Raw genomic sequence first — 18,537 nt, 5'->3', positions numbered from 1 at the left:
GTCAAGGCCCTCACGGCCATCCGTGGCACAGTCAAGTACCCCCAACAAACCATGCAGGCATTCCAGTGGCCCCGATGCTTTCGGCACGTCGAATCACAGCTCCGCAGTGTGAGACTAGGCCAGCCGACCTTTGATGTGACCCCATAGCCAGTACCGTCTTACCACAGTGGCACTCATGAGCCTCCTTCGCACTGAGCAATGAGAAGTTCATGTATACCTCTAAAGCAATCGTCCACAACGCTCTTCACGTGCAGCATGGCCACAGGCGCGGCAGTGGTACAACATGACATTATGCAGGTGTTGACGACCAATTCCAGCGCATTGAATCACCAGCACGACCAGAGTGTAACACCTTATGTTCGCCAACCTTAAACGCCTGTACCGCACCGCGCCCCACAAAACGCTACGCTATCATCCAATAACGCTCACGCTCACCACCGGGCCCGGCACTCCTGCCAGCGTCTGGGGCGCCGCCCACACAGGCCGCACGCTGAAGTGCAACCGCACCGGACCTGGCACACGACCGCCCTCCGAAGCGCCACTCGCAGCCCGCAAGAACACACGCACGAGCGACCCCTGCCCAGGCTCCCCAGTTCCCGGCCCAGCGTGTGCGTCCGCCGGAAGCAGTATGAAGTTGGTGGGGCTGACCTCTAGCCACGTCGGCAGCGGGCCCGGCGTGCCGGCTCCCGGCCCCGGCCGCTGCACGGATACGTGCACCAGCAAGGCCGCGGTACTGCTGTTGCGCACGTCCACGAAGGACGGCGTCTCGATGCCCGCGCGCACCTGCAGCGAATGGGTGGATGCGTGCACTGGCGGCGGCAGCGGCGGCGGCCGGGGGCCGCCAACGACTGCAGACGCGTCCACCGCTGCCGCCGACTTAATAGCCGAGGTGACGGCGGCGCGGTGCAGTACCGCCGCAATAGCCAGACTGTGCAGGCGCTTGGCTTCCTGCTTGTAGCCGGGAAGCAGCACCTGCAGGATGGCGTAGACGGGCTTGTGGTCCGAGTCGTTCAGCTCCAGGCAGCAGTTGTAGTCCAGGGGCTGCGCCACGCCCACCTGCACCTCCTCGCCAGCCATGTCTGCGGGGCCGCAACAGGGCGAGCGGGACCACAGGCGCGTGTCAGGGGGCACCACGCGAGTAGTAAGCGGCAGGTCTCATGGGCATAGCGGGAAAGACTTTAAGGTTGCAGCCCGCCTGCAGACGTGTCACCCGTGACACACACCTCCCCGCACATCGACGGAAGACCAAACCCCACGCGCACGCACCCAGGCTGCCCGGCCGAGAGCCGCGGTAGAAGATCCGGTCGGTCCAGGCCGGCACGCGCTGCTTGTCGCTGGTGTCATACGGCAGCTCCAGGCGCCCATCCCTGCCGGGGCGCACCGGCTCGCCCTTGTCGAATTTGTAGGTGGGCACGAACAGCGGGTGCCCCAGCGGCAGCGGCTCACGCAGGCCGCGGAACACGTTGCCCTTCTCCATCTGCTCACGGCACTGCAGGGGCATGGGGAGGGAGGACAGGAGAGGTGAGCGGAGAACAGGAGAAAGGGCGGGTGGGAGCAGAGCTGGTGCCATGCGTGCCAGCGATACCCAAGCCTGCCAGGTACTGCGCCGCGAGCTCCCGCCTAGTAACGCGTGAACGCTCCGCCGCAGCCCCGCCCCAGTGCAGCAGGTTACCCTTCCCGTACAAACCGTGCGTACAAACCCTAAACATGATAATGAGGAAGCGCCGGCACGTTGGCCCCATCCCTGCTGTCCCCTGCCTCGCTCCTTCCCTGCCCAGCCACAAATCCACTTGCCACTCACCTGGTCCATCGTGTACAGCTCTGCGAACCTGCCGGCGCGGGCGGCTTCTACCACCGCAAGATAGGGACCATTGATGCGGTAGTTGAAGTCACCTGCCCATACAAGCATCGCCGCGTCCGCCATGCCCGGGCCGTGCCCGTCGTCCGCCGCCGCTTCCGCAATGGCCTGGGCCACCGCGGCCCCGGCGTCGGCGCCGCCTCCCTCCGCGGACGACTGCACCACGGCGGCCGCCGCCGCATCCAGGTCGCTGTCATCGCGGATCAGGACTGGCTCCGCGCCCGGTTGCTGCTGCTGCTGCTGTTGCTGCTGCTGGTGGCTAGCCATGCGCGCCGCGGCCTTGCTGGTGTTCTCAAAGTGCAACTGGCGCACAATCTTGTTGTAGTTGTCGTTGCGCTCATCCACCCGCTCCTGGTGCGCTGCGAAGTGGGAGCACACAAACATGATGCGCCGCCTGTAGATGGCGAGCGGGCGGTATCGGAACAGCCGGTTAGGGTACTGATACCGTCGAAGGTAAGCACTATCAGCGCGTTAGGACGTCATGTGGCGTGATGCGGTCCACGATTGTGGCAGCGTGGCTGAGACACCGAATCTTGTTGTAATCGTCGCATACCGCATCCGTCTAGTCCATGCGCAAACCGTCCCCAGGAGCGCGCCAGAGAGCCACCTAAACCCCGCGAACGTGCGCCCAAGCACCAGCAGCATATCCCACTGCGCACCTGTACACGGACATGGACACTGCGACGGCGCCCTTGTTGCCGCCCACTCCCATGACGCCGCAGGGCACGCTGGCGGTGGCCACCTCGCCCACGTGCGGCCTCAACTGAGCGCGGCAGAACACAAGCGCCAGCATGCCGCTCATCTGGCGCAGGCCCACACGGTCCCAGCTGGCGCCGCCACTCGCGGTTGTCAGCGCAACGGCAAGCTCCGAGGCCCACCACTGCGCGTTCTGGTTGCCGCGCTCCTGCGGGTCACGGCGTGGGGTCAGCGGGGAGGCGAGCTCTCAGTAAAATGGTCGAGCGCTGAGTAGGTCGCCGATGCAACAACGGCCATGTTTTATGGGTGATGGGAGCGGACACTGCTAAGCGGACTGCGCAGAACCGCATACCGAAAAGGCAAAAGGGCTATTAGCACAAAGTGGCTATTAGCATAAAGTGGCCAGCGCGGTCGCTACCTTCATTTCCCCCCCTCCCCTGCCCACCAGCATGGTCTTGTACAGCAGGTTGCGTGCCGCGTCCATGGCTACACTGCTGGTGCCCACCTCCACCTCCTGCGCGGGCGTGATGAGTGTGGGCACGCGGTCAGGCAGCACAGGTGCGACAACAGGAGGGGCGCGGTGTGGCCGGCCGCACGCACGTTGGCCCCATGCAGACGCGCGGAACCCAATCGCTGCGCTCAGGCGTATGACCAGTCCCCCTCCGCGCGAGCCACACCTGCAGGGCGATGGCCACGATGTCTGCGGTGGCGGCACCCGACCTCAGCCAGGTGGTCAGCGACGACGGCGCCGGCCGCGTCTCGTTGACGTTCCAGGTGCCCGCCAGCACGCGCAGCTGGTGCCGCGTGAGGCAAGGCTCCAGTCCGTCCTGCGGGCAGCCGGAACAGGTAAGTAGCGGCATGCTGACGCACAAGCAGGGTGGGGCCCCGCAAGACACGTCCCGACCTCACCCCACACCCCCAGCAGCCCTGCAACACCACACAGCCCTCCAGTTCTCACACATCCCTTCACCCCGCATCCCCATCGCCAACGCACCCTCCACTGCACCAGCGTCGCCTCGTCCGGCAGCGCGGCCGGCCACGCCCGCACGCTGCCGTGCTCCGACAGCCCATACACCAGGCCCAGGCCGCGGAAGGGGTTGGCGTCGTGCGCCAGGGCCACGACCGGGAAGTCAAAGGCCTTCCAGGCGCGACTCAGCTCGCCGGCCGCAGCCGTGACTGCGCGGATGCAGCCGTCCGTGCCGCCCAGCCACAGCTGCGTACCCGCCAGCGCGGCACAGCACAGCTGCGGCTCGCGACCGAAGTCCCGTGACCACAGCAGCCTGCAGGCAATGCGACCCGTGGGTGGCGCGGGGTGGGGTTTCAGGCATGAGCGACACGTGGCGGGCATGGCAGGAAGGGTGGGGCATGGCGGGGCACGGCCGCTTTCATCGCACGAGGTAGCTGGCAGGCGGTGGGTGAACGGCAAGGTCTTGGCGCAACCAGGCACAAAACGCTCCGGGTTTACACCGGCCACAAGCAACGCAGGTGCGGCGCGGCAGCGCCCCTCCCCCCTCCCCCCTCCCCCGACTCACTTGCCCCACTCGGTGTACTTGTCCACCACGCCGTTCTTGAACGCCACAAACATGGAGCCATCCAGACCCGGCACCATCGCCACCACCTTGCCGCGACCCGCCAGACCGGCAGAGCTGCCGCCGCCGCCGCCCGCGGCGCCGTAGCCAGCACCCTTGCCGCCTTCAGCCCAGTCATCCGCTGCCGAGTCCTTGCCACCTCCCGAGGCCGCAGCTTGCAGCTCACCCTGCATGCGTGGCGGAGGTTACCGGAGGTGTTGCCGGGCCCTGGGCTCATGCAATCATGTAACGCTACGGCGCCAGAGGTGTGCGCACTTGCGCTCGATCACACTGGACCACGACACAAACGGCAATACCACATCACCTCAGCCCCCACCTACCCAAGCCCCATCCCCCAATACAGCACACATCATTGCAACAATGACACCCCCGGAACGCACCACATTTTTGGCGATCTTCTTGCCCCACTTGGCCGCGAACTTGGCGGCGCCCGCCAGCCCCTTGAACACCTGCGTGCCCAGGTCCGCCTCTGTGCCGCCGTCGCCATCGTCGTTGTCCTCCGGCGGCGGTGCGCGCTCGAACTTGCGCTCAATGAGCACCGGCTCCAGACCCTGTTACACCCAGCAGGTACCGGCAGGTTGCAGTGCTCAGAAACCAATCTGTCCAGCCTGGCGCATGCAGCATCATGACAATGATGGCAAGAAAGCCTACTCGAAACAGCGCGGCGGGCAACGCTCTCAGTTAGGTGCGCTGTCCCTATGCCGCCACCCCCAACCCCACTCCTGGTCTGGCAACCTCACCGTCCGGGAGTTGATGTCCATCTGCTGCTGCGCGTCGCGCCCCTCCCGGCCCAGCACGCCGCCAGCGCCCGTCTCGCCCGCGTACGCCGCCGCGTAATTGGACATGGTGCCGGGCCGCGCCAGGCCGCCGCCTGACGGGTACACTGCGCCCGTGGCGCCCGCCGAGGCCGTGCCGGCCGTGCCGCCAGGCGCGCCAGTCTCCCTCTCGGTCCCCGGGCTAAGCGAGCCCAAGAACTCGCCGTCGTAGGCGCCCCACAGCGCCATGCCGCTGCGGCCCGCCGTCCACACCACGCGGCCGCCGGGGCCCAGGGCCATCAGCCGCACCTTGCTGTGCGGCCGAGGTGCGGCATTGCGGAGCGTGGAGCCCCGCGCCAGCCGCTCGCGGCGGCACTCGAACATACGGATGGGCGGGCGCGTCGCTGCGCCGGGGCGCACATAAGGGTGTGTCAGACGGCTGTGTCACATGCGTGCCAAAGCTTCAAGTATGTTGCCGTACAGGCATACAGTGCTCCCCGAGTTGCGGTGGTGGTGCTACGGAGCAAAATGCCACATCCTGCCCGCTGGCCTGAGCGCGCACCTGGTATGGCTGCGAGGTACTGCCACGCCCGCACCGAGCCTGATGACGAAGCCGTCCACAGCTCTCCCCACGGCGTCAGCACCAGGCTCGTCACCTTCCCATACGCATGTGCCTGGACAGACAACAACAGCAGAGCGGACAGGTTCACCGTGGTATAAGGGCTGGATGCAAGATAGCGAACTCGGCATGCGGTACAAACTCCCGAGCTGGTGGCACGCTCCGTCCATTCAGGTGCATTCCTTGCTGCCAGCGCACACCTTCCAGTGGTGCTGGTACTGCGCAACGCGGCCCTGCAGGACGCTCCAGCGCGCAACCTTGCCATCCTTGTGGCCTGTGCAAGCAGCAGCAATGCAGCCCATGCGTTAGTTGACCCGCCAGCACTGCACACGCGCTGCCAGCTTGCGAGCGCCGCATTTATTGCCCTACATCCCGCATATCCCCACCGCCAGCTCCGTCCACACCCACCTGTCCACAGGCTGCCGCTCTGCTCGTCCAGCAGCATGCACGTCACGGCCGCCTCACACGAGGGCGGCACAAACAGCATCGCGGCAGGGGCCGAGTCCCAGTCCTCCACGGCTTGCTTGTCCCCCGCACGCGCCGAGCCACCGTCATCCCTAGCTTGCTTTCCCCCCGCAGGCATCTGGTATGCCAGCGGCAACGCCCCATCCACTACTGGCCCGTGCGGGCCGGATCCACCAGCACCCGCGGGTGGCTGCAGCGGCCACAGCATCCACTGCAGAGCGCTCACGCCCTCGCCGCCGGGCGCCGCAAATACATTGCCCATGCCAGCGACAAGCCGCACCGGCAGGGCCGCCTCCTTGGGCTTCAGCGGCGCTAGCCGCACCTCTATCGTCACCTGCTTCGGCAGTGGCGGCGGCGCCATGGGCGGCGGCGGCGGCGGCACGGCGTGCGACAGGTGAACGCCGCCGGAGTGCATCAGTGCGGCCCCGCCCGGCCCAAAGGTTGCCGTGGGCGGCGGCCGCGGCAGCGGCACCTCCGCCACCGCGGCCGTGGCATGCGTCATCTGTCGCGTCAGGTGCGGGGCCGCGTGCACCTCCGAGCCGAAGCTGGCCCAGTTCTCCTCCGCGCCACTGCTGACGACGGCCGAGCCTAACGAGCCCATCGCAAGCCCGCTGGGCCCTTGCGCACGTGCACCGGGCAGCGGGCGCCCCTGCACGAGCCCCGTCAGCGACACGTCGTTGGGCAGCGCGCCGCTGGAGTCCGCCGAGGGCATCACCCGCGCCTCGTCGTAGCCGGGCGGCGGCAGCGGAGGTGTGAGCACACCGCTACCGTCCACGCCCAATGATGGAGCCTCAGGCATCGCAAGCGCGTCCGTGTACGCGGGCGGCGGTGGCAGGGGCAGTGTAGATATCCCGACGGCGTCGTCATAAGTGGGTGGTGGCGGCGGTGCTGGCCCCGTCCCCGCCGCCGGCGACATGGACAACGCGGCTGTGTAGGCGGGTGGCGGCGGAGGCGGTGTGACCACAGCCGCAGCCGCAGCCCCGACTGGTGCTAGAGGTGCAGGCACAGGACGGAGCGCGCTGGACACGAACGCGTCGAAGCTGGCGGCATCGACAGAGGCAGGCTGTTGTACATTGCTGGCCGGCGGTCCAGCTGCCAGGGCCGCCCCTTGCGGCGGAAGATGCGGCGCGGCCGCAAACGCCGGGAAGACCGGGAGCGGCGAGGGGCTGCCGGTAGATGCAGGCTGCGGTGTCAGCGCTGAGTGCGGCTGTGGGGGCGGCGGTGCCTGCCCGTGGATGGCCGCAAAGGTTGGGAACGCCGGTGGCGCCTCCGCAGCGGCGAAGGGGTCGGTGACGTGGCGCCTGGACGAGGAGGCGCCCATGGGCGGCGGCCGTGCTGGCGGCTGACTCATGGCCAGGCTTGCGAAGGGGTCATTGCTGCGTGCCGCGGCCGTCGCGCCTTGCGGATTGGCGCTGGCGGCAAATGGGTTGGCGTGCACCGCTGCGCCGCTGCCGCCCACAGCGGCAGGCTTGACCACCACCGGTGCCGCCGCGGGAAGGCCACTGAACGGATGTATGGCGGGCTGGGTTGTGGCTGCGGCGGTCTGCGGCTGCGCAATGCTGGCGTGCAGCGCGGCAAACGTTGGGAACGTAGATTTGTTTGCGGCAGTTGTCAGTGGCGAGAACGAGGTGGCCGTTCCGAGGCCGCCTGCTGCCGGGGGCAAGATGCCCGGCACCTGGCCAGGCATTCCAGAGGTCATGGGTGCTTGCGCCAGCTGTGGCTGCGGAGCCGGGAAGGCTGGAGCCGCCCCCACGCTTGGGCCATCGTCAAAGGACACCCATCCTGGCCCCGGCGCTGGCGCCGGCTGGTGCAGCCCAGCCGTCAGCGGATTGAAGCCTGGGCGTAGAGGATGCATGGAAGTAAAGGGTTTATATTGTCAGGCAACGTGGAGGAGGGCGCAGCTCTCCTATGTATGGAGAGTACAGGACGCGCTCAGGGTAGAAACCGCGCCAGGGGCCCTGGTCGTGGGCCCTGGCCCTGGTCCTTCGCTCAGCTGCCCACGGTTCCTGCCACTTGCCACGCACCTGTCGCGGGCGTGGAACTGAAGCCCGCAGCTCCCGCGACCTGCGCTCGCACATGACATGCATTGACTCATCAGGATTCATCAGCCAAACATCCCAAGGCCTTTTGCAAGCGCGCACAGGCCATCGGCATGCCTCCCCACCTTGCCGGTCAACGGAGCGAAGGGGTCCTGCGACATCAAGGATATTTCCAGGCCCAGTCCATGTAAGTCATCTCAAGTACGCAGGAATCGCGGATTTCACGAGGCGCAAAGGCCTTCGTCCCTCACTTTCGCGATATTATGGACTTAAGCGTTGACAGATGTTGTGGTATAATAGTACACAAGTATTCGGTCGCCTTCTGTCACTCGCTCCGAATTCCCATGCCCCGATGCAGCCTCACTGGGGAAGCGAAAGTGTGGCAGTTTTCTGAAGCAAGCAAAGACACCAAAGAAGAAGTCCGAGGCTCATCTAGCAACAACAACAGCAACCAGACAAAACCCCAGTCATATGTTTGCTGCCACGTAAGAGCCGCTGGATGTAGAATTACATCACGTTGTCGACCCACACGAAGGGCATAACCAATATGGCACGGGCGCGAGGCTCGGGGCCAAAGGACGCCGGGCTCGTTGCTTCCGGCGAGCCTGGCACGTATTATGTGCTGCACGAGACTTGGCAGGTTCGGTGGGGCGTCTGGGTTGCTTTAGCTTGGGGAATTGCTTGTGTTTGGCCTGGGCAGTGCTTGGGAGGGGAGGCTGACACGAACCGTCGCTGTCACTGGTGTAGGTCGGCAAGCGGTATGAGCTGGTGAGGGTGCTAGGCACGGGCTCATTCAGCAGCGTGTGCCTCGCCATAGATACGCAGGACAACAACGAGAAGGCAAGCGCGGCCGGGGAATTGTATCGGTCATGCGCTACACGCTGACGTTGGCTTGACAGCATGAGCGCGAGCGCACGCATAGCTCGCGTCCCATCCAGATATGGGCAACATGGGGGAGCTGCTGCGTGAACGTGTTTGCGGGCACGTACAGCCTGTCGCGCACCTGCGTGCAGGCCTCCTTGTGCTGATGGCAGTCTGCTCTGCTGGCGTGCAGGTCGCCCTGAAGCGCGTTGGGGACGTGTTTGCATCACTGGAGAACGCCAAGCGTGTGCTGCGGGAGGTGTGCATCATGCGGCGCCTGGAGGTGCGGTGGCCGCCAACTGGTTGTGCAGCCTCCCAGCGCACGCATGCACCGTGCACGTCCCGTCATGCACGTTTCCCTTCCATTGACAGATAGCCAATAACCCCTAATGTTACTTCATCCTTTGTTATCGCAGCACCCAAACATCGTCCGTCTAAAGGACGTCTTCATCAGGCCGTCGCCCACAGGCAAGCGCTGTGCGCGTGTTTCGTACGGGGCAGCGCGGGCACACGCGGCCAGAAGTGCACCAGCTGTGCGGCCACCAGCATGCGCCCTGCCCACGGCCACCAGACCACCCAAGCGCGGGACTTGTCCCCCCCCCCGCTACGCCTTCACCTCTTAAATAATCATGAGTGCTTCCCCGCCCACCTGCCTTATATATCTCAATCTCGCCTCCGCCGCCTCCCTCCGCAGGCAAGTACGTGTTCCGCGGCGGCAAGCTGGTGCCCACCTCCTTCGACTGCTACCTGGCCATGGACTACTGCGACCAGGTGGGGGGCGGGAAGATGGGGGGCGGGAAAGTGGGGGGCAGGGAGATGGGGGGCGGGGAGGTGGGGAGCGGGGAGGTGGGGAGCGGGGAGGTGGGGAGCGGGGAGGTTGGGAGCGGGGAGGTGGGGGGCGGGGAGATGGGGCTATAAGAACCAAACCCAAAGTCAAGGTAGCTGGGGCAGGGAGGTGAGGGGCTGGGAGGCGCGGGCTGGGAGGCGGGGCTAGCGTGCAGGGAGAAGTGGAGGGCTGAAGGGGTACTGGGAGGACTGAAGGGATGCTGGGGGGCTGGAGTCCAGCTGTAGCCAGGGGGTGTCATGACCTCTGCACGTTGGCGGGTTGGCGGGTCTGGTGGGCGCGTCTTACCCCGATGTACTCGGCCGACAGGGCGACATGTTCAATATGCGGGGCCAGCTGCCGGAGCATGAAGTGCGCAGCCTGATGCTGCAGCTGCTGGGGGCGCTCAGGTATGCTCGCCGCGGGGCAATGGCGCGGCCGTGGGACTGGAATGAAGCCATGGCCCTGTCCATGGCCACGGCGCAGCGGGGCGGACCCTGACACGGTGACATTGACGCATGTGCGCCTAAATGGCTAGACTTGGCCTGAATGCACATGCACCCGCACACGCACAGGTACCTCCACGGCCTGAATGTCTGGCACCGGGTGAGTTGCGTTGTGTCTGCGCCAATTACCTGCGGCAGTAGCTTCGAACTGCCACACACCAAGCCCGCCCCGTCGCTGAACATCCTGGGGGCTGCATCTCAGCTGATGTGGTTGGGCTAGAAACTACTGCGCCCTCATACCGCCCCGCTCTCCTTACCTCCTCGCCCATTCATCCGACAGGACATCAAAACGGGCAATCTGCTGCTGTCCCTGTCGGAGGGCCGGCGGCTGCTCAAAGTGGCCGACTTCGGCTCCGCCCGCAGCGCCATGGACCCGGCGACACGCGAGCCCGCGGCCGCAGCAGCTGCGAGGCAGGGCGCCCCCGCGGCCGACGGCGACCAGCAGAGCGGCCTGCTCGGGGGCTTGCCGCGGGACGACTCGGGGTCGGACATGGAGGTGGAGGACTACTGCGAGCCCGACTCAGACACAGGCACCTCGCCGGAGGGCGGGCCGCAGGCCCTGGAGGCCGCTGCCGCTGAGTCTGCGCGCGGCAACGGCGCCGGGGCGCGCTGCGGCCGCGGCCGCGCGGGCAGCATTCCGCCCCGGCCTCGGGTTCGTGGCGGTGACGGTGGGGTTCGGGCTGCGGCGGCAGCGTCCGGCCTGGTGGCGGTACCGGCGCCTGACGGCGGCTACAACCCGCCGCTTACGTCGGTGGTGTGCACGCCCTGCTACCGGGCGCCCGAGGTGGTCATGAGCCGGGGAGGTGAGAGATACGCCGGTAGTGCTTGGGTGTCGCGCCTCAGGGCATCTCGAGGGAAGCCTTCTAGCCCCCAAGTAACGCCGTGTCCTCGCCCTGGGCACTGCAGGCTATTCGTCAGCCATAGACATGTGGAGCGCGGGCTGCGTGTTCGGCGAGCTGCTGCAGCGGGCGGCGCTGTTGGGCCGAGCCTCCACCCCACACCTGCAGGTGCGCCGGGAGGGGAGGGGGCATTTGGGCTGGGTGCCCCGGGTTCACCTGCGTTGCGTTGAGGGCCAGGGGGCCAGGGGGCCACGCCAGGGGCCCATGCGACACATCGGTATGTAAGGCGCGGTTTTGCACTGCGCGTGTGCTGCAGGTGGCGCCCGTGTTCGCCATCACGGCGGGCCGGCCGCTGACGCCGCACACGGGCATGCGCTACGGGGTGGCGGAGCCGGGGCACGGCGTGGGCGCCTCCGCCTATGCGGAGCTGACGGCGCTGTTCTCAGTGATTGGGACGCCCGCGTGGGCCTGCATCGAGGTGGGCGGAAGGTGGTTGGATGCTGCAGCGGGAGGGATGGCCCAAGTTGGATGTGCGCTGCAGGCTGAAGGGGACGGCGGGATTGGAAGGTGGAGGCGCTCGACAGAGTCAGCAATGTGCTTCTGACGTTGCTTTGGTCAATTGTTGACCACCTACTATGACGCAGAGTGTCCCGAGTCCGGCGTGGCGGCGGTACCTGTTCCACATTCCCGGAAAGTGAGCACTCTGGGTGGGGCCTTGCTTGCTTGCACGGGGCATGCTCAGGCGCTTGTGCGCAGAAGCTACGCACAATATGCAAGTATTCATGCCGCCGCAAGCCCATTACGCACGTTGTCCCTGCACTTGTTCCGCCCACAGGGCACCTACGCTGTACCGGCGCTTCGGCGGCGCTGGCGAGGTGGCGGTGGATTTGCTCAGCCGCCTGCTGCAGTTCGACCCGGCGCGGCGGGCCAGTGCGGAGGAGTCCATGGCGCACGAGTACTTTGCGCTGCTGCACATGGAGGCGCAGATGGCGGGTGAGCGGCGGTAGGAGTGAGCGAGTGGGCGGCTACATGTGGCTGTCGGGAGGCCACGCAAGACGCGAGGCCTGGAGGCTGCTTGCCCACATCTGCGGTGTTGTCTGGAGTGCAAGTAACGCTGCTATCGTTGCCCTGGCTTTTTTTATGCAGCTACGGAGCTCGCAACCGCGCCGCGCAATGCGGCGCACAAGGCAGGCGCAGCAGCAGGGCCCGTCCGGCGGTCGCCGTCGCCGGCAGTTGAGCGCGCGGCGGCCAAGGCCGCCGCGGCGGCCTCACTGCTGCCACATAACGCCGCAGCAGCAGCACAACTGCTGCCCAGCTGGCCGCCGGGGCGCAACAGCGGCACAGGCCACGCCGTGCCAGCGGAGGAGCCCTTCCCCTCGAATCAGGCTGGCGCTGCCGCTACCGCTGCCTCTATGGAGGTAGTGGCGCCCGCAGCTATGCAGTCGGCTCTGACGCCGCAGCAACAGCAACCGGCGCCGGCAGCTGGCGGGGAAGCATCGCCGCCGGCACCACCATTGCAGTGTCTCCCAAGTGCCACGATACACATCCGGCGCAGTAACAATATTAGTGCCGGCGGTGCCAGCATCGGCTCGGCGTCCTGCCGTTCCAAACGGAAGCTCGAGGATGAGCACGCAGAGGCGGAAGGCCAGGGCGAGGGTGGCGATGCGGAGATGAGCTCGCGCAGCGCCAGTGAGGAGCGCCAGGTAGCTGCGGCCGCAGCGCAGCAGCAGCGGCAGGAACAACAGCCCATGGTGGATGCCGCATGTAGCACCGAGGCGACAGATCCGCATCAGAAGCTTCGGTACGTTTACAAGTCATTGTGCGTTCTCAAGCCCAGAATCGAACGCGGTTTGTTGCAATGTCCGCTCGGGTCATAACTGGACCACGCATGCCCAGCACCGTTTTCCTTCTTCTAATGATTGCCATACACCGGGATCACAGGTTCTGGCAGATTGACGACCCGGGTGTTGCGCTGGCGGCGTTGGAGGAGGAGCTGGCGGCGCTGGTGCCGCCCATGGACACGCCCACCACCTCCTCCGCAGCTAGGGAGCAGGCGTACGGCGGCGGTGGCGGTGCGCTGTCAGACGAGGAGGTGGCATTTGTGGAGAAGTGCAAGGAGCAGCTGCGGCTGATGCTGGAGCGGGAGTGCGAGGAACACACGGCGCGCGCTGCGCTGGCGCGGCTGAGCGCGGCGGATGAGCGGCGGGCCAGTGGGGGTGGCGCTGGGTCGGCGGCGGGCGGCAGTGGCAATGCCGGCGGCTACTTTGTCCGGCGCAACAACTCGGAGGGTATGCTGGGCGGAGACCTGACTGGCGGCAGCATGGTCAATGTGCAGCACGGGCACCTGCGCCCCGATCCCGGCCAAGCGCTTGATCCCGCCTTGATAGGTGAGTGGCCACAGTGGGCATGTGCCCAGACTTGCACAGCCTGTGGCTGGCAGAATGGGCTCTGGTGTGCTGTGCGTGGTCGCAGCTGAGCAACAGGGGTTGAGCTTGCATGCGCAACATTGCAATACCGCATGCTCCGAAGGCCGGTGCGCCGCGCCTCCTGCAGGCTACGAGCGGGTGCCGTACCACGCGGACGCGGCCGCCGCGGCGCTGGAGCCGGAGAAGCATCTGTGGGCGGGCCGGCACGGCGAGTGGACGGCGTCCTCCCTCGCGGAGGGCAAGCGCAAGCAGCAGGCGGACGAGGGCGCGGGCAGCGGCACGTGGGGCGTCACGCTCATGCCGCCGGGGCTGGGGCTGGACGAGCACACGGCGGAGGGGCAGGCGTACATCGTGGCGGTGCGCGGACAGCACGCCAGGTAGAGGGCGCGTGAGCGCGCCTGCTACTAAGGTGTAGTGAGCCTCGTGGTGTGGCGGTGAATATGCGGAACAAATTTTGATACAGTATTGTCAAGGCGTGCTGGTTTGTGTGTGTCGCCTTGAACTATGTGCGTGAGGTCACAGCGTTGAGGCGCTGATAGCGTGACGGGCACGTTGGTCGTTGGTGGCTGATGCATTGTATGGGCGCATGCAGTAACGTTAGTGCGGCCGCATCAGTGTACAGTAGCAGGGGTAGCTTTGCATGTTGGTTCTTTCGTTTGGGCTGATGAGCATCCAGGCAATTCTCTTTGTTCGGGATTCTTAGTACATGAACAGTTGCTTGCACAACTGATGCGGCAATATAGGTCATGAACAGTAAGGCAGGCGGAGGCATCGAAGATTACCATGCTGGAGAGCCTGGAGACTTGTATGCCGAGACGTACGGTCGAATTACGGTATTTTGCCTAGACGCCATGGCACATGCCGGGCGTGTAATAGGCTTCGTGTTTCTGGGGATGGTGAGGAGGCGGGGGGGGGGCAGGCAACAGATGGTGGCAGTGGCACAAAGCGGGGCTGTTGGGGGGGAGCTGTTCGGTTCATCCGGTGACGTTTACAGCCGCGAGAGCGCGTTCATGCCTGATGAACAGTGAAGCTTTCCTCCCATCACGGATGTGCGACCGCAAGGCGCACACGGCACCACTCGGGATTCCGCGAGATCCCGCGGAAGTCGGGCAGGGGCAGGGGCAGGTTTGGGCGGGGGCAGGTGAAGCTTTGGGCGGGGCAGGGGCAGGTTTGGGCGGGGCAGGGGCAGCTGCAGGTTTGGGCGGGGCAGGTTCGGACGGGCAGGAATCGAGGATGACACGGCCATAAGCATCCGTAGCATCCGTGTCCCTGTTGTCCCTTGTGAAAGAGGAACCGCGACCTGAACGCTGCGGCAAACATCCGCCTCATCACCGCGTGCGTGGAGGACGGCACGCCATGGCCAGCTGCGTTAAGCAGGCCGCCCAAGCGGGGCGGCAGGATTGATGGCAGTGGCTGGATTAGCGATAGCGGGTAATGTGGTGCGTGTGTGCCGTACCGGATGTAGGTGGTGGAGTCTGGAGGACAGGTTGAGGCTGTCCTCCCCAGCCGTCCGGCCTAGGTCCGTGACGTGAGGAGCTAGATAGGTTGATCCGGTGTCAGCGCGAGCCCCAATACACCGTCCTGAGTGGTCGTGTGAGCCGTGTGCGATGGGACAGTGGGAAGGCAAGTTGGTAAAGTCCCGTCGGGTGCAGCTGATGCCCAGAACCCAACAAATGGCACACAATTGGCAACGGCAGGGCAGGAGTGCGCGGCTGGTCGAACGCCGGAGTTACTATACCGACGAGTTGCTGGCTGGCTGGAAGTTTGCTGACGCGCACCGTCCTGAGTGGTCGTCTGTCCTAGGCGCAATCTCAACAAATTGCTTCGGCGTGTGGGGACGCGGCGTTGGCGAGAGCCACGGATGGCCCCGTTACTGAAACTCCGCGGTAGCTTACAGGAGTCCCCTTAAAACGAGGCCTCCGGGCCCCACAATGGGGGCGCCTGCACGCCCGCGCGTCCTTCCTTCATGAAGCACAGGGATGCCCAGCTCAATGCTTCACATCACGTGATGTCCTATTGCGGCGCCCCCTAGCAACTTGTGTGCAGTCAATGCCGTTCAGCCTCGTGGCCAGTCCGGTCCATAAACGCTCACCGCACTCGGTAACACACAAGCACTCCGGCATCCTCCGGCGGAAGCAGGCGCATCGCGGACAGCACGGCAGACCGCCCTTGGCAACCTACTCGCCCAACCGTCAGACACCCAGGTAGCCCTCGACAACACGAAAGCCAACGTACACGGCAGACGACACTGCTAATCCCTGGTGCGGGTTACTGCGTAATGAGCGAAACCTGTTGCACCTGACACACAAACCTCTGTACCCGACCACCAACACCTGCCTAAACGTCTTCGCAGTGCTTCCTCTCGCACACGCGCTGGGCTTGTCTGCCCTACGCATCTTTCCCCCTCAACGCCACACGCCTGACTCCTGCTGCCCCTCCGCTTCCTCCTTGCCCCGTGGCCGCTCAGCCCCACGCTCAAACAGCGTGCCGCGCTCACAGCGGCACCAGGCCGGTGAGGCCCTCGCTCTTCAGCCACTCCTCCAGCGCCGGCTCGTCCTTGTCGAACTCGGGGTCCGCAGTGAGGAAGGTGCTGGCAGTGAGACCCACCTCGGAGCACAGGCTGGTGAGCCCCGCGTCGCCCTTGGCGCCCCGCAGCACCTTGAACGCCGCCCCGCTGAAGCGGCGCTTGGGCTCCACCGAGGCATCCCCCTCCATCAGCTGCGGCAGCAGGTCTAGCGACGCGATGTTGCGCGACACGCACGAGCCGTAGAAGCGGCCCAGTAGCTGCGGCGCCTTGGGCACATCCATGCTGCGCAGGGAGGAGGGTACAGGTTAGGTGGGCCTAAACACTATCCGCAACGCAGAATGCAACTGACCAGCTGCAATACCGGCGGTGGTCTTCACAACGCAAGTACCGCAGATCGCGTGCTAGCCATTCTTGAGGCGGCTCCTTTCTCCCCAAAGCAAAGCATATGCGGACCCTGGCATGCAGTAGAACACCCCCCTGGAGCAGCACCCAGTAGAGGCCACCATTAGCCACGCTGCCAGCATGCCGTCGCACCTGAGGTCTTCCAGCTGGGTGGTGAAGGTGGTGAGCGCGTCCACCACGTTTTCGCTAGTGATGGCGCCCGCCTCGTGCAAGTGCAGGAGCAGGTCCAGCAGCGCGTCCTGCTCCTTCTCCTTGAGCGAGTTGAAGATCTGGTCCAGACCAATCTCCACAACCTGGGGATTTAGGCATTTGGTCAAGCAATAGGCGCTTAGTTTCAAAGAGAATGCCAATGTCTTTGCCATTGTCATTGGCGTTTGTTCCCGCCAACGCCGGGGGACTGAGCTCATGGCCAGTACCAACTCGTGTTACTTGATTTAGCCCCGAACCTTGACTGCCCCCCATGCAAGTGACGCTTGCCGCCAATTTCCCCACCTTTGCTAGATGTTGCGACCCCAACTCCCGCACGCATGTCGTCGCCTCCGCCTTATCCAGCGTGCTGGTGAACTCCTGGTACAGACTCTGCGACTTGCGGACGACCTCCTCCTCGCTGAGCGCCTTGCCAGGGGCCACAGCGGCGGGCCTGTCGACCGCAGGACAAGAGATGGGACCACGAGGCAGAATCAGCCTCCCAACATACTGCGGTAGCCGAACCTGCCATACGGTACCTCAGCACCTCTCAGCCTGGATTGCCCTCAAACCCCAGCACGCTTCACCCTGCACAACAGAGCTCACCGGCTCGTTCTTACTCACCTTTTCAGTTTCCCAGTCCCCAGGTCCCCCCCCTGCCGATGCCCGGCCTGGGCCCGATGCCTCCCATGTCACCCAACCCGTCGCCTCGCTTGGCCCCTGGCGCACCGTGCCCCCATCCCCCACCAGCGCCCCGACCACCCACAGACCGCTCACCGAGAGGGCGCCACGGGCTCCTGCTGCGCCACCTGCGGCGCGGGCTCCGTCCGCATGGGCAGCTGCACCCGCACGGGCGGCGGCGTGTAGTCGCCCAGCAGCGCGCTGGCGCCCTTGCCGGCACCCGCGCTGCTGAAGCCGCCACGGTCGGAGGACGCGTCGCCGCGGAAAGCGGGGAACAGCTGCACGTCGCCGTCCGCGCGCAGCGGGGGTATGAGGCCGAAGCCGCCGTCGTCGCGGCCGCCCATCGCGCCCATAGCCTCGCCGTACCGCGGCATGGCGGAGCCCAGCTGCGGCAGCGACGCCGCGATACTGGAGCTGATCATGCCCAGCTCCGCCTCCGCCTGTCAGGGTCGGAAGGGGAGGCAGGGGCAGGAGGCGCCAGTAAGCACGCGGTAGATTGCCGCCAGTTCCGGACAGTGGGAAGCGCCCGTCCTCCCATTCCTCATCCACCCCTGCCCTGCCATGGTGAGCTGGGCCAGTCCGTTCCTCCGAACACACCTGCGCACGGACATCGTCCAGCTTCTTGGCAGTGTACGTCTCCCGGCGCGGAATCCAGTTGGCCTTGCGCAGCTCCAGGATTTCGCGAATTGCCAGACGCACACGCGTGGAGATGCCATTGTTTTTGTCATTGTGCAGCCGCTCCAGCTCCTTCACCACCTTGTCGAGCTTCTTCAGCGTCTCCGGCTTCTCGCTCTTCGAGAGCTTGATGCCCGACAGCTTGACGATCTCCAGCACGGCCTGTTTTCGATTGCGGGCAAGTCCAGGGGGCGGTTGGTGGTCGCTAGCATGCTCTCCAGTGCCACCGGCTGCTGGTATCCATAGCACTCCACCTGAAGGACTCTGACCCAGGCTCCTTCCATTCACACGCCTAAACTTTCGGCCAGTTTAGGTTCCCGACCCCGCCCCAGTTGCGCACCTCGATGTTATCCTCCGGCGGCACCTTGGCGCCCTTGGTGGCGCGCGCCAGCAGCAGCTCGTCAATGCAGGTCACCATAATCCAGTCCTTGACCATCTCCTGCTTGTACAGCTCCGACATCAGGCGCATGTTACCCAGCACGCGCTTCTTCACATTGCGCTCAGCCTCGTCGCGCTCCGCGCTGTCGCTGATCGACACCAGCGCCTGCAGGGATCCAGTAGCACCGTCAGCCATAGCGCTGAGCAGGGGA

General features: G+C 65.6%; 3 protein-coding genes across 3 annotated transcripts in view; 1 reads left to right on the top strand and 2 right to left on the bottom strand.

The window, feature by feature from the left end:
• Window positions 1–2: 2 nt before the first annotated feature.
• On the bottom strand, window positions 3–8,304 carry CHLRE_12g530050v5 (uncharacterized protein). The gene is made up of 15 exons (XM_043068551.1): window positions 8,147–8,304; window positions 8,007–8,046; window positions 5,926–7,818; window positions 5,718–5,791; window positions 5,461–5,572; window positions 4,884–5,302; window positions 4,524–4,694; window positions 4,087–4,310; window positions 3,549–3,834; window positions 3,232–3,381; window positions 3,000–3,068; window positions 2,518–2,762; window positions 1,802–2,252; window positions 1,267–1,489; window positions 3–1,079 (listed from the first exon to the last, which is right to left on the bottom strand). The coding sequence occupies exons 1-15, from the start codon at window positions 8,180–8,182 to the stop codon at window positions 412–414; spliced, it is 5,061 nt and encodes a 1,686-aa protein (XP_042918646.1). The 5' UTR covers window positions 8,183–8,304; the 3' UTR covers window positions 3–411.
• Window positions 8,305–8,434: 130 nt separating this feature from the next.
• CHLRE_12g530000v5 (uncharacterized protein) lies at window positions 8,435–15,350 on the top strand. The gene is made up of 15 exons (XM_043068550.1): window positions 8,435–8,661; window positions 8,769–8,861; window positions 9,076–9,165; window positions 9,299–9,350; window positions 9,577–9,653; window positions 10,036–10,115; window positions 10,281–10,311; window positions 10,492–11,014; window positions 11,118–11,218; window positions 11,367–11,528; window positions 11,695–11,744; window positions 11,886–12,043; window positions 12,197–12,851; window positions 12,992–13,437; window positions 13,604–15,350. The coding sequence occupies exons 1-15, from the start codon at window positions 8,569–8,571 to the stop codon at window positions 13,855–13,857; spliced, it is 2,865 nt and encodes a 954-aa protein (XP_042918645.1). The 5' UTR covers window positions 8,435–8,568; the 3' UTR covers window positions 13,858–15,350.
• Window positions 15,351–15,352: 2 nt separating this feature from the next.
• The window catches only part of CHLRE_12g529950v5 (uncharacterized protein), a 4,520-nt gene continuing 1,335 nt past the window's right edge, over window positions 15,353–18,537 (bottom strand). The window contains exons 6-11 of the mRNA XM_043068549.1: window positions 18,288–18,491; window positions 17,870–18,109; window positions 17,369–17,712; window positions 16,898–17,045; window positions 16,538–16,698; window positions 15,353–16,285 (exon numbers count right to left, since the gene is read on the bottom strand). Coding sequence (XP_042918644.1) covers window positions 15,970–16,285; window positions 16,538–16,698; window positions 16,898–17,045; window positions 17,369–17,712; window positions 17,870–18,109; window positions 18,288–18,491 — 1,413 coding nt within the window. The 3' untranslated portion in view covers window positions 15,353–15,969. The remainder of the gene's footprint in view (window positions 16,286–16,537; window positions 16,699–16,897; window positions 17,046–17,368; window positions 17,713–17,869; window positions 18,110–18,287; window positions 18,492–18,537) is intronic.

Source organism: Chlamydomonas reinhardtii, chromosome 12 (genome assembly GCF_000002595.2).
Source record: "Chlamydomonas reinhardtii strain CC-503 cw92 mt+ chromosome 12, whole genome shotgun sequence".
In the NCBI taxonomy this organism is placed as follows: domain Eukaryota; kingdom Viridiplantae; phylum Chlorophyta; class Chlorophyceae; order Chlamydomonadales; family Chlamydomonadaceae; genus Chlamydomonas; species Chlamydomonas reinhardtii.
Note: the sequence above shows the minus strand (reverse complement) of the source record. Positions and strands in the feature narration are given on the sequence as shown.

Excerpts from the sequence above, each read along its gene's own strand:
- CHLRE_12g530050v5 (XM_043068551.1), bottom strand. The coding sequence starts at position 8,182 with ATGTCGCAGGACCCCTTCGCTCCGTTGACCGGCAAG. Across the intron at positions 5,573-5,717 it reads AGTACCAGCACCACTGGAAG|GCACATGCGTATGGGAAGGT; the intron begins GTGTGCGCTGGC and ends TTGTCTGTCCAG. Across the intron at positions 2,253-2,517 it reads GTGTCCATGTCCGTGTACAG|GCGGCGCATCATGTTTGTGT; the intron begins GTGCGCAGTGGG and ends CGCCATCTACAG.
- CHLRE_12g530000v5 (XM_043068550.1), top strand. The coding sequence starts at position 8,569 with ATGGCACGGGCGCGAGGCTCGGGGCCAAAGGACGCCGGGCTCGTTGCT. Across the intron at positions 9,351-9,576 it reads CATCAGGCCGTCGCCCACAG|GCAAGTACGTGTTCCGCGGC; the intron begins GCAAGCGCTGTG and ends CTCCCTCCGCAG. Across the intron at positions 11,529-11,694 it reads CCGCGTGGGCCTGCATCGAG|AGTGTCCCGAGTCCGGCGTG; the intron begins GTGGGCGGAAGG and ends ACTATGACGCAG.